The sequence below is a fragment of the Manduca sexta genome, chromosome 24 (genome assembly GCF_014839805.1).
Source record: "Manduca sexta isolate Smith_Timp_Sample1 chromosome 24, JHU_Msex_v1.0, whole genome shotgun sequence".
Classification (NCBI taxonomy): domain Eukaryota; kingdom Metazoa; phylum Arthropoda; class Insecta; order Lepidoptera; family Sphingidae; genus Manduca; species Manduca sexta.
The window spans coordinates 11,031,460-11,044,502 of NC_051138.1; the positions used below are offsets into that span (position 1 = coordinate 11,031,460).

General features: G+C 38.2%; 1 protein-coding gene across 1 annotated transcript; it reads right to left on the reverse strand.

The window, feature by feature from the left end:
* Positions 1 to 5,212: 5,212 nt before the first annotated feature.
* Positions 5,213 to 8,581, reverse strand: LOC119190507 (uncharacterized protein K02A2.6-like). Its single transcript, XM_037442532.1, has 2 exons — positions 8,558 to 8,581; positions 5,213 to 6,066 (listed from the first exon to the last, which is right to left on the reverse strand). Exons 1-2 carry the CDS (start codon positions 8,570 to 8,572, stop codon positions 5,218 to 5,220), a joined length of 864 nt encoding a protein of 287 aa, XP_037298429.1. The 5' UTR covers positions 8,573 to 8,581; the 3' UTR covers positions 5,213 to 5,217.
* Between the last annotated feature and the right edge of the window lie 4,462 nt (positions 8,582 to 13,043).

Here is a 13,043-nt window from a genome sequence, read left to right on the forward strand (position 1 = left end):
TTCATTTTATATGCGGTGAAGAGAGTACTTAAAACTTACACGGATTGTGGAACAAATTAATGATGCTTTAAATTATGAGATTACTTTGTAACACGTGATTTGAAAGATACCTTTAAATAATAGAACTATGCAACTGCCTATTTTGTTAGAAACTTTAAACTGTTTTGCAAGGAGAAGATTTGATAAACATCAAATACTCACTGGATACAAGGTTTTTGATAAGTCTTTCTGTAAGTTGGAAGGTCTATGTTCAGTAGTGGAATTCATGTGTCTCAACTGGACTGCCTCCGACGACAAAATGCAGAGGTATAGTGATAGCCAATTATTTACTTTATTTTTCTTTAGCAGGAACGAATCTATTCCTACAGATCTACTGCAAACGCCCACATTTTCTATAATAATGTAATAGAGACGAGATTTTTTTTTTTAATAATATAATTATAAATTTTTGTCCACATTTTCGTTATAGAACTGGAATTTAATACTAGCACCCGTATTCTATAAACAAGTTTCGGCAAACGAATATGTTTAATGCTATTTAGGTTGGACGCAACTTTTCAACCATTCGATATAATATGGACTTGAATACAGAAGTGGGGCGATCTAACAATTTTATATTATATTTGTTTTTACCAAAAATGTTACGAGTTTTCGTATTTGTTATTCGGCTGTTAGGTCTGTCCTAAGTCAGCACGGGCGTATTTTTCTGCTTTCTTGGTGACTTTTAGTAGTTTCAATATTATCATTTAAATACTTTCGTTGGTTTAATATATTTTGGAAGAGCACTACAATTTTCTTTGGTAATTAATGTCATTTTATATCACTTTTTTTTTATTTCTTTGAATGATGAGACGATCTTGTCGTTCGCCTGATGGTAAGCGATACGACCGCCCATAAACAGCAGAAACATCTTTCAGCACCTAGAATTACAAAGTATTGTTTGGTATTCCAGTGCGTTCGCCATTTTGAGACATGAGATGTTAAGCCTTATTACATAATATGTCCAGTACTTACACTGGCTACAATGTTCTTCTAGCTGGAACTTCGAACACAACAGTGACTGCACACTGCTGCTTGGCAGCAGAAATAGACAATGTAGTGGTAACTACCTAGGCGAACTCTCACATGTGAGAGACCTACCACCAGTAGTGTGAGGCCTGCCACCATTAAAGTTTTAACAAATGCTTGGTTATTTTTTTTTTTAGCCCCATTAATTGATACACACATATTATATAGAATTATTTTTACATTGCGTTACAAAATGTAACCACATTCGTCTATACCTCAGCTAACATGGTGCAAAAACATTCATAAATACTTACCCCTTATTCATATACGTTTTTTATCTAAGGACGGAGTAAAGCTGTGATAACAAGCCTGTTTCTCAGTGCGCAACGGCACTGTGAAACAGGCATAGAGCCGTTGTGATTGGCTAATATTGTGTTCAGTGCTGACGGCATGGCAGCCTTCTCAGTGCGGAGACATAGGGCCGTTGTGATTGGCTAATATTGAGATACAACAATATTAGCACAATCACAACGGCTCTATGCCTGTTTCACAGTGCCGTTGCGCACTGAGAAACAGGCTTGTTATTACAGCTTTACTCCGTCCTTAGATAAAAAAACGTCTATGAATAAGGGGGTAAATAAATATTTGAGCTATAAATTGCGGTTTTAGTTTTCAGATTTTTTATTATTTTATAGTTTACTGTGAATATTGGTTGCTTGTGTAATACCAGCGCTACGTACAGACAAATATTTGAACAGTTTGAAAGACTGCCACAAATTTTAAACACAGTTTTTCCAGGATCTGCCACATATACTTTGTAAGTAACTTCGCTCAAAGTATTCAAAGATACAACAAACACGATGAAACGCGACTTAGTGTACTTTGTATACTTGTACTATTTAAGTGTATATAATTATTTATTACATGACGTGTACGAAAATAAACTAAAACGTATCAATGTACTTGTTATCTAATCCAGACGTCATTGACCAATTTCGTATTTTTATGGGTTTTAGTTTTAAGTTTCCATATAATCGGTATTCCGTCAAGTTACTCCATAAAACTGAACTTTGCGCAAGTGTGGCATGATACGCACACTTTTTAACTATGAATGCTTTAATCTGTAGTCGAAAAACCGATATCGAATGGCAAATACGCAAAAATTTAGACAAACTTTGCATAAATACGCAAAAACACCTGTGCCGCACTTGGGTTGAAAGAAGTGTACAAATATTGTTGCTATGTGTGGCGCCGGCATAAGTGATTTTGTGACTAGTTGATATTGCCATTCCGACAAATTCTCTTCTAGTATTAGTGGCCTCAGAGCATATAAAATGAAAATTACTTTTTATTAATATTTATTGGTTCCAAACTAAGGTACATTTTTTTATTTTACATCTATGGTTACAATATGTATGTATATTCTGGTTGCATTTATTGACGTTATATCAAAATGACCGTGAATAATTTTATACTAGAAGTAAGAAGTGTATGAACTATTGAGAACCTTACTAAAGTAAACGATAATAAATAAATACATAATATTGCTGCGTTTACTTGGAATGACTACACGTTGGGTAAGTTTTTTACTTGAGACGTTAAATCGAGTTATTTTAGTCCTCGGAGTAAGCATATAGGGTTTATTTTCAGATTCAAATAAAATCCGAAATCTGGATGACTCGAAGTAAAGAAGTTAAATTTAAAGGGAAATGAGGAGGTATTATACGATGTCTGTGCGCAAACAGCATCATTTTGATGATAACTTCACGCTTCCAGAGAAGTCTGTCATTTTGGTTCATGCATCATGTTTTTGAGTATTGTTAAGTAGGTCCTCTTGCGAAATCCCACATGATAGATATCCTCACGTTGTGTTCTATTGTAGTTAGTGTTATCGCATTTTAATATAGCATATTATGCAGTTCAGACTTCTATAAAACTTCTAAATTTAAATTTCTACGTGTCAAGATTGTTCCAAAAAACCACCTGGTGTTCAATAGGCAATAAAATATTGTGTTTGTGGTATATTACCTACTCAATAGTTTCAGTAAAAGTGTACACGGATCAGTTTGAGTAGAGCAGTTCAGAAGTAGGATTTTTGACTGTGTTAGTAAAGCGGAATATTTTCAACACGCAGTTAGCTGAAAGCTTACAAAGCTAAATCTGAAAAGTAATTTATTTATTGCCTCTAATTCTCTATGATTTATGAACGATAGGAGTTTTGCTAAAAGCCTCACCGCATGACAGACTACTTTTAAATAAAATCGATTAACATAATTCAGTTATCAATAGACCACATACTGTATTTGACCGGTCACTACGCATGGCAAAGACAGGCCTTTAAAGGGTTATAAGAATTACTTAATCCCAATTTGTTATTTTATAATTGATAACTTCTGACAATAATCGAGTTTTTCAATATTTAAGTAGCTTGCATAGATAGTTGAATCCAGAAAAAATTACCCAAAAACGAAGAGCTGCTTTTATCGATTTCACCTAAATTAGTCACGTTAGTTTTTGTCGCTACAAAAAACCTATCGATTTACTTGAATAGGCCGAACGTTTTATATCTCTCAGCTGTTAAAAGCAAATCTGTGGTATCGAACGCGAATTGATTCACTCGGCGCGTGCAGTAAAATTGAATTACAGCGTGACACAGACGAGAGAAAATAGAGATAATAGAGACTAAATGGTTGCTCTTTACACAATGACAGGTCTCGTTCCACAAATTACATAATCAAGGCTCGCGCTTCACGATCTACGGGTTAGTGCGGTACTAATAGTTAGGCCCTATGGAGTTTAACATAATTATATGTCGTTTAAGTTCATCCATCATCTTTAGAAGTAATGGCTTCAAGATTTCCGATTGCAGATATTTACTCTGATGAGACATTATGAATATTAGCTTCGCATGATTTTATTTTAGTTGTTACTTTTAATTCCATTATCCTTTGTACAGTCTGTAGTGTAGTCTCAGATTTATATTATATCACGAGGGTATTTTAATGCAATGATATGAGAACTGATATCGTTATATTTACATGTACGTAGTGATATTTTCTATCTAAGGATTATGTTTGTCGCTGGTATGTAGAATTAAATTTTAAATGAGGTACGTTAAATATTACTACTAATACATATATTAAGCTCTCATATAATATACTACTATAAGTGTATTTGTTATACCAACCAGTTAGGATTCTGGACAAAATTTTGTTATATTTGTAGAATTCCAGAAAACATGGAAATAATATTCTGAGTTTGTACTTCGGAATCCATTTATTTACAAACTGACATTTCTTTGAAACAAAACATTATATTAACAAAAACGTACCAGCCAGTACACTACACTCCTCCATACTAAATTAACAAAACACTCAACTCTACAACTTAAAATGATAATACCTCACATTCTATAATCAGGAACGTTTGTTAATCTACACTGCCTAATAGGGCGTTGCCTGGGACGTGGAGTCGTTGGCTCATACGGTAAGGCGTCCTGAAATTCAGGTGATACCGGGGTGGCACTACCCTGAAGTTCCACTAACGGAGACCGCGTCGCGATCGGTCTACTGACCGGAGTATGAACTGCGGAATCGCACACTCTCTGCCCCTGCACCGATGATAAAGTGGCTGGCTCTGAACCTAGTGCTGACCTTAATCCTGCATTAGGAAGTTGAGACACCCTTTTCATTGGAATCGCTAGGGATAAACTAGCGTTCTCCTTCCTAATTTGGTATTCATTTTTATGAAACTTCCTTTTAATTTGGTCTATATGCCTGTGAACTAACTCTCCCCGGCTGCCTACAATCTCGTAATCAGTATTCCATAAACATCTCTGAATTTTGCCTGAGACCCATTTGTCTCCACTCAAATACTGACGGTACCATACCTCTTCACCCTGATCGAAAGATCTGTGTACCCCTTTTCTAGCTCCACTTTGCCGTTGCTGAGCTTTCCTTACAAAAATTCTCCCTGTCTGGCCTTAAAACGTCTAACTTCGTCCGTAACCGTCTACCTAACATTAACATTGCAGGGCTTTCTCCCGTAGTCGAATGCGCAGTATTTCTATAGTGTAAAAGATAAGTATAAAGTGCTTTATCAACTTCTTCCTTAGCCTGCACTGCTTTCTTAATAACCCTCTTTAAGGATCGCACTGCATTTTCCGCGAGACCGTTTGAGGAAGGATGATATAGCGCCGAAAAACGTGATCTATACCATTAGATTTAAGGAAACTACCAAACTCATTGCACGTAAACTGGGGCCCATTATCCGTAACGATCTGCTTGGGTAGGCCCCATCTGCTAAAAGTTCACATAACTTATCTATGACCTTCGGTCCTGTTGTATTACTCATATGGAAAAGTTCCGTCCATTTAGATGTAGCGTCCACTACGATCAAGTATGTTTTCCCAAATACGGGCCCCATGAAATCTAAATGCAGCCTGGTCCATGGATGATTCGGCCACGGCCACATACTCGGAGTTTGCCGCGGCGGAGCATCCGCCTGAGCAGCACATATCTCACAACTACGACACATGCGCTCTATTTCTTCATCAAATCCGGGCCACCATACGTAACTACGAGCCATAGCCTTGGATTTAACTATACCCATATGGGGCTCATGGAGCATCCTCAAAACTTTTTCCCTACACTTCACCGGAATCAATAATCTATGCCCCCACAACACGCAACTCAATTCTTCATAGAGTTCATCTTTCCGATTAAAATAAGGTCTAAACTCTTCGATATCACAGTCTCTTGGCCAACCATCGCGCAAAAAACTCAATATCCTCGATAAAACCGGATCCTTACTAGTCTGTAGTTTTAACTCTTTATAATCTAACAATAAAGCCTGTTGAACAAAATGCAAATAAGTTTGTTCCGGCACAGTGACATCTTGCTTACTATTTATCGGTAAACGCGACAACCCGTCGGCACCATTTCTCTCCGACCTAACATACTCTATTTCAAAATCATAAGCAGATAAAATGATAGCCCACCTTTGCATACGACTAGCTACCATCGTTGGAATTCCTTTATGAGGGCCGAAGATCGATACCAACGGCTCATGGTCCGTTCTCAAGAGAAAATGACGCCTATACAAATACTGGTGAAACTTTTTGACCCCGAATATTATTGCCAACGCTTCACGATGTATTTGAGAGTAATTCTTTTCCGCGTCGGTAAGAGTGCGCGATACATAAGCTATCGGGCGCTCTCCCGTTCCGCTTGCCGCCGGTTGCGATAGCACCGCTCCAACTCCACGCGCACTCGCATCACAAGTCAGAATAAGAGGCTTATTTGGGTCGTAATGCGCTAAAACCTCTGTACTCATCATTAACTGCTTAATTTTACTAAAAGAACGTTCACATTCGGCCGACCAAACCCAAACCTTGCCCTTTTGAATAATTCGTAGAGCGGTACTAATATAGTGCTCATATTCTTTACGAATCTCGCGTAAAAGTTAATTAGTCCTATAAAAGATCGCAACTCCGTAACATTACTCGGTCTAGGTATTTTATCAATCGCCTCCAATTTCGCTGGGTCGGTTTTAATGCCGTCCTTATGTAAAACGTATCCTAAATACTTTACTTCATCAACTAAGAAAACACATTTTTCGGTTTTCAATTTCATTCCTTTAATATAAAGTCTCTCAAGCACTGCTTCTAAAGCGGCCAAATGCTCCTCCTTATTGCTACCTCCTATTATCACATCGTCTAAAAATACCTCTACATTAGGAATTCCCTTTACTAATTCACACATTATGCGCTGAAAAATGCCCGCACTAGACGCTAGACCATAAACTAATCTATTATACTGAAATAAGCCGCGATGAGTATTTATCACAGTATATTTTTTGTTTCATCTAACTCTATCTGGTTATAGGCCTGGGATAAATCTATCTTAGAAAAATATTTAGCCCCGCCTAGGCGCACCAATAAGTCATCAATTCTCGGTAACGGAAACCTATCTACATATAGCATAGGATTAACAGTAGCCTTATAATCCGCACAGATTCTCAGAGAGCCATCCGCTTTATTTACCGGTACCAGAGGAGACGCCCAGTCGGAACAATCGACTGGCTCGATTATTCCATCGCGCAGCATTCTGTCTAACTCTGCGTCAACACGGTCGCGCAGTGCGTAAGGCAGTGGCCGCGCACGATGGAACACCGGTACCGCCGATTCCCGTAATTTCAACGTCGCCTTACAGCCAGTGAATCGGCCCAAACGTCCATCAAACAGCTTGTTATATCTGTCAAATAATAAGTTTATTTCTTTATTAAAATGAGTCCGATCAACATTACAATGGTTTACATTCATATTGGTAAATAGTGGTATTTTGATATGTAGTTCAGTTAACCACTGCCTTCCTAAGAGTGAGGTAGTACCTCCTTTTACCACAAAACAACTCTAATCGTTTAGTTTGTTCCTGTAACGTACTAGCGGATTAATAACCCCTATGGGTTTTATACTTACACCATTATAAAAATTAAAAACTATCTTGTGCGGCTTCAGTTTTAGATGATTAAAATACGCATCATATGTGCTCTTACTAATGCATGACACAGCTGAACCCGTGTCTACTTCCATTTGTATAGTACAACCATCAATGGATATGGGCAAACTCACCGCCTTATAATTATTTAAACATAACTGGTGAAGGTTCTCTTCTACATCCGACTGCTCTTCGGCATTTTCCCGTTGATTGGCTTGGCCGTGGTGTATTCCTGTGCGACCCTGAGATCTTGCCACCGCTGGTATTACACTTGCTCGAGTCTTCGATGCCGCGACAAATCGGCACATTCGCCGTAAGTGACCAACAATTCCGCATCTTCCGCATACGAAGTCGCGGTACCTACAGTCTACATTACCATGATCTATAGAACCGCATCGGCCACAACCTGTGCTGCGGACTCTGTGCCCTGTCCGCGATCCGCTATTTCCGTGAACAAACAGACCGCCAGCTTTTGCACGCTCATGCGACGCGAGTAAGTGCACTTTTCCCTCTGCAGTCGTCGGTGATTCCGTCACTTCCGCACTCAGAACCATCACAGCTGCCGCATCTCTCTCCGCCGCTTCTAATGAGCTCGCCAACATCACAGCTTCCGGAAAAGACAGAATACCGTTTTCGGCAAATAGACGCTGCCGAATCACCTCGCTTTTAATCCCACAGACAAATTGATCTCTTAAATTTTCGTTCAAATTTGCTCGAAATTCACAATAACGTGACATTTTTTAATTCCGCCACGTAAACGGCAACAGTTTCTTGGCTTTCTTGTCTCCTCTGCCTAAATTTATAGCGCTTCGCTAGAGGCGATGGTGTGGGTTGCAGATGATTCCGCATCTGCTCCACCACTTTTCGTACTCGGATTCTGAGGGTTTTTTCGGACTGGATAAATTGACTAATAGTTCATAGGCCTCTTCGCCCATTACAGCAATTAAAGTTGGTAACCTCATGTCTTCTTTCACATTATTTACTTTGAAATACATTTCCAGTCGGTCTATATATGTTGACCACGTACCATTTTGTACGTCGAATTTTGATACCTTTCCAATCGACATTTTAACACGCTATACCCTTCCTCCGAGATAACTTACATACAATATGTTCTCAATTTTCCTCGTCGCCACTGTAGAATTCCAGAAAACATGGAAATAATATTCTGAGTTTGTACTTCGGAATCCATTTATTTACAAACTGACATTTCTTTGAAACAAAACATTATATTAAGAAAAACGTATCAGCCAGTACACTACAATATTTATGTCATATAAATTCAAAATTCTATAAAACACATAAAGAATAATTACAATCCAGTAAAAAATAAACAACGTACACGCTTTTGAATTTCGGTGTTAGAGGTAATTGTCAAAAAAATATAAATAAAGCGCAATCAATACTCACAAGTGACGTCATTGGGTATTATGATGCATTCGAAAGAAAGAGATAAAGTGCGTCCACCTTTCATATCTTAATTGCAGCATTTAAAATATGCAATAACTATTGCGTCATTTCTTAACGAATTTGGATGCAGTTTACGCAGAATACTTTGAATACTATTAACCGTTTCATATGCAATAATGTACAGACTCCAAAATAGGATGTGTAACACGGTGTCTTAATATAAATACAAATAGGTGGCACAACCCTTGTCGATATCCGTCGTTCGACCCTATCGATCGGCGATATCGACAATAGCAGTGACACCACTAGTTATTATGCGTGGTCCGCTCACTTTCCGATCATCCTTCGTTGGGCGCCTACCTGTGTAAGTATGAAGTGACAAACTGTTGTTAATAATTGTGAGCTATGATTTTAAGTGTAATATATTAATTATGAGGATATAATGTTTGATTTTACTGCATTCCTTTCTGAGTCGTTACAACTCAGAAGTGGGATAATTGCGAAAACAAATAGTTTTTGCATTATGACCCACACGCCAAAGAAAAAATATAATAATATTAATTTACTGGCTTTTTCTTCTTCAATAAGTGAGTATACATAAAACAATGATAAGTGGTTTACATAATATTTGTAAGCAATTTAATGCAGCTTAGATGATAATTAATGAAATGAAAATAAGAATTGGTTACTAATAATCCTAATCAGATTACTTTTGTTATTTTTTTTTACCTTCCGTTATGTTCGAATACCCACATATATTCTTACAGTGAATGCTTTGTTGCTAAAATATGTTATAAATGACTGAACAAAATACTAATGGATACAATGGAATGCTACGCATATAATATAACATTATGACATTGCTTATTATAATGTCAGTGGATTCATTTATGTTCTTTTTACCTTCTACCTATCGTGATAACTTGTTTATTTTAGATTTTTGTTATCGTTTACCCAATACAATTGTAATTCGCTTTAAATAATTGAATGTGTGAGTTTCAGGCAATGAGCGATCAAAACAGACTGAGAACACCTAGATCGAGGCAATTGACTACGCCGCCTCGTGACTTCGATCGACAGCGGCGAGGGGAGCAAGCATCTCGCAGTCGTACGCGCTGCAGTCGTAGCCGCTACCGATCAAGAGGAAAGAAGACACGGAGCCGCAGCCATAGCCGCAACCGCAGCCGTAGCACTCCACGTGATCGTCGCCTCCATGAACATCGTGTCCGCCCGTGTAGCAGGCTACATGATCAGAACGAGAATTATCGGAAAAAAAAAAAACGTCTCGACATTGAAGAGATTCGTCACCGACGTACTCACACGGCTACACCCAAGCCATCGGGCTCAGGTTTGAACCAGCGAGGTATGTCTAAGGTTAATTCTAATCAAATTGATACGAGTGCGGTCAATGAGTCAAATAATTGTAAGAAACGAAAAGTCGAGCCTTCTGAATTATTTGAGGAGTTTTTTGAACATTTTAAAGGAGCGGCCAAGGAGTCGTGAAACATTTCCTATTCTTAATAACGTAATACCAGAATAATCCGTTATCTAAAGAACAAACTATTAATATATGGCTTGACAAGGTAGATGAATGTGCCGAAATATATAGTTGGAACACCGACACCACTATGCCCTGCCTAAACTTTCTGGACATGCTAAGACTTGGTACCAGGGATTGCCTTCGATTAAGCACTCATGGAGCGAATGGAAAACGATGCTGAAGGAATCTTTCCCAGCAACAGAAAATTACGCCGAGCTTTTGACAGAAATGCTTAATCGAAGGGCACGCCCTGGAGAGTCTTTAGAGTTATACTATTTTGCCAAGATAAATCTCTTAAACCGCTGTAAAATATTCGGAAAGCAAAGCTGTAGATTGCTTAACATATGGGATAGACGATAGGGGTGTTCGGAGTAGGTGCTCAAGCGGCCAAGTTCGAAAAACCGGAGGATGTTCACGAATTCTTTAAAACTATTAAAAGTAATGCTAAGGAACAGTTCGATGATAAAAGATATAATAGCCGAGATTCACGCTTATCAAACAAAACTTTAACAACTAGCGTTTCAGGCAAAACTTATAACAAACCAAAGCCAATCACATGTTTTAATTGTCAGAAACAGGACACCCAAGCTTTAGGTGTCCGAAACCTTTAGTCAAGTGCACGAAATGCAATCTTATGGGCCACGTGTCTACTAATTGCATTGAAAATGGGAATCTAACATTCCTACAAAGGATAAAAATGTTTTTAAGGTTTCATTTCACGACGACCCTAATGACAAGTATAAGATGGTAATAAATATTAACGGCAATCCGATTTCCTGTTTAGTAGATTTAGGTAGTGAGGCGACCTTGATACGCGAAAGCGTTGCAAGGAACTTAGGTTTAAAATGGAATACTGTCAGTGGACCGTTTCGGGGACTAGGCAATGTGCCCTATTTGCCTGTGGGTAGTACCAGAGTTGATATAGAGGTTCAAAGAATTCTGGAGAAGGATGTAGAAGTATTTATAGTTGACGACCCATTAATTAGTTATGACTTATTACTTGGGCACAGCTTTACTGAACGACCTGATTTGCTGATTATTAAAACAACAACTGATTTGAAGTTTGAACGGGCTAACATTGCCGACCAGCTTAGGGTACCACTTTTATCATTAAATGAGACGACCATTAATATAGGCAGCATTGAATGTGTCCCAGTTAAATCTGTGAGCGACTTGAGTGAAATATTTATGTAAACGGATCAGTTAGGAGGCAATCTAAACAATGAATACTATCTATTGCCTGGGGAATACAATATTATGAATGGTTCATGTTCTCTACTAATTTATAATATTGGTCCTAAATCTGTAAGGTTCGAGAAGGATACTTTTAATTACTCGGGCACGTTTTTTAGATCTACCAAATATGTCTTTTAGAGTATCAAATCATGTAGATACTTCGGAGAGCTTTAATAATAATATAATTTTGGTATACAATTAACGGAATCTCAAAGGGAACAATGTAGGGCTTTGCTCACTGATTTATAAGTGCTGTTTTTCTAGTGGTATGCATGATTTAGGCTTCACAAACGCAACAGAAATGGAAATTTGTCTTAAAGATAATACCCCAGTCGTATATAGGCCTTACCGTCTCCCTTACTCTGACCGAAAATTAGTCAAGAATATGATAGACGAAATGTTGGCGTTTGGAATTATACGGGAGTCGAATTCCCCATAAGTCCAATTGTACTAGTACAAAAGAAGTCTGGGGAAAACGACTTTGCGTTGACTACCGCACCCTTAATAATCGCACAAAAAGAGATCATTATCCCCGCCTCGAATAGAGGATCTACTAGATCAATTATCAGGGCACTCCTTATTTACATCATTAGACTTAGCTTCCGGATATCACCAATATCCATAGCGGAGGAGTCTCGTGAAATGACTGCATTCGTGACGCCCGATGGCAGTAATGAATATAATCGGCCTTTCGGGTTGGCAAATGCTCCAGCGACAGGACAATGCACAAAATTTTAACAAGTCCAAAGCCGGGTATGTCATCATATATATGGACGATATTTGATATCATAAAAACATTTGACGAGGGCTTAGACCGGTTGAGAGAAGTGCTAAAAATTTTAAAGGAAGCGGGCTCACCTTAAAGATGGCTAAATGTAAGTTCTTTCAAGAAAAATAGATTTCCTAGGCTTTGAAATCGATAGTGATGGCATAAGACCAGGGCCCTAGATTAAAGCAGTTTCAGGGTTCCCTACGCAAGAATCAACATGAAGTTAGAAGGTTCATCGACTAGCCAGCTTCTTTAGGTTGAATCCATTTTCGACGACAAATCTTCTGAAGAAAGATGTGCCCTGGAAATGGGAACCAGATGAAGCCAATGCCTTTGAAATTATTAAAAGCTCTTAATTAGTAGACCTATTTTAGCACTTTACGACCATAGTGCACACACACAGGTGCATACAGATGCAAGCAAATTTAGTAGAATACTTAATGCAACGAAAATATGACAACCCTTGGCGCCCTGTGGCATACTTTAGTCGTCAAACTACCATTGACGAGATGAAGTTACATTCATTCGAACTGGAAACATTGGCAGTTGTCAGTACATTAAATAAATTCCGTGTTTACTTATT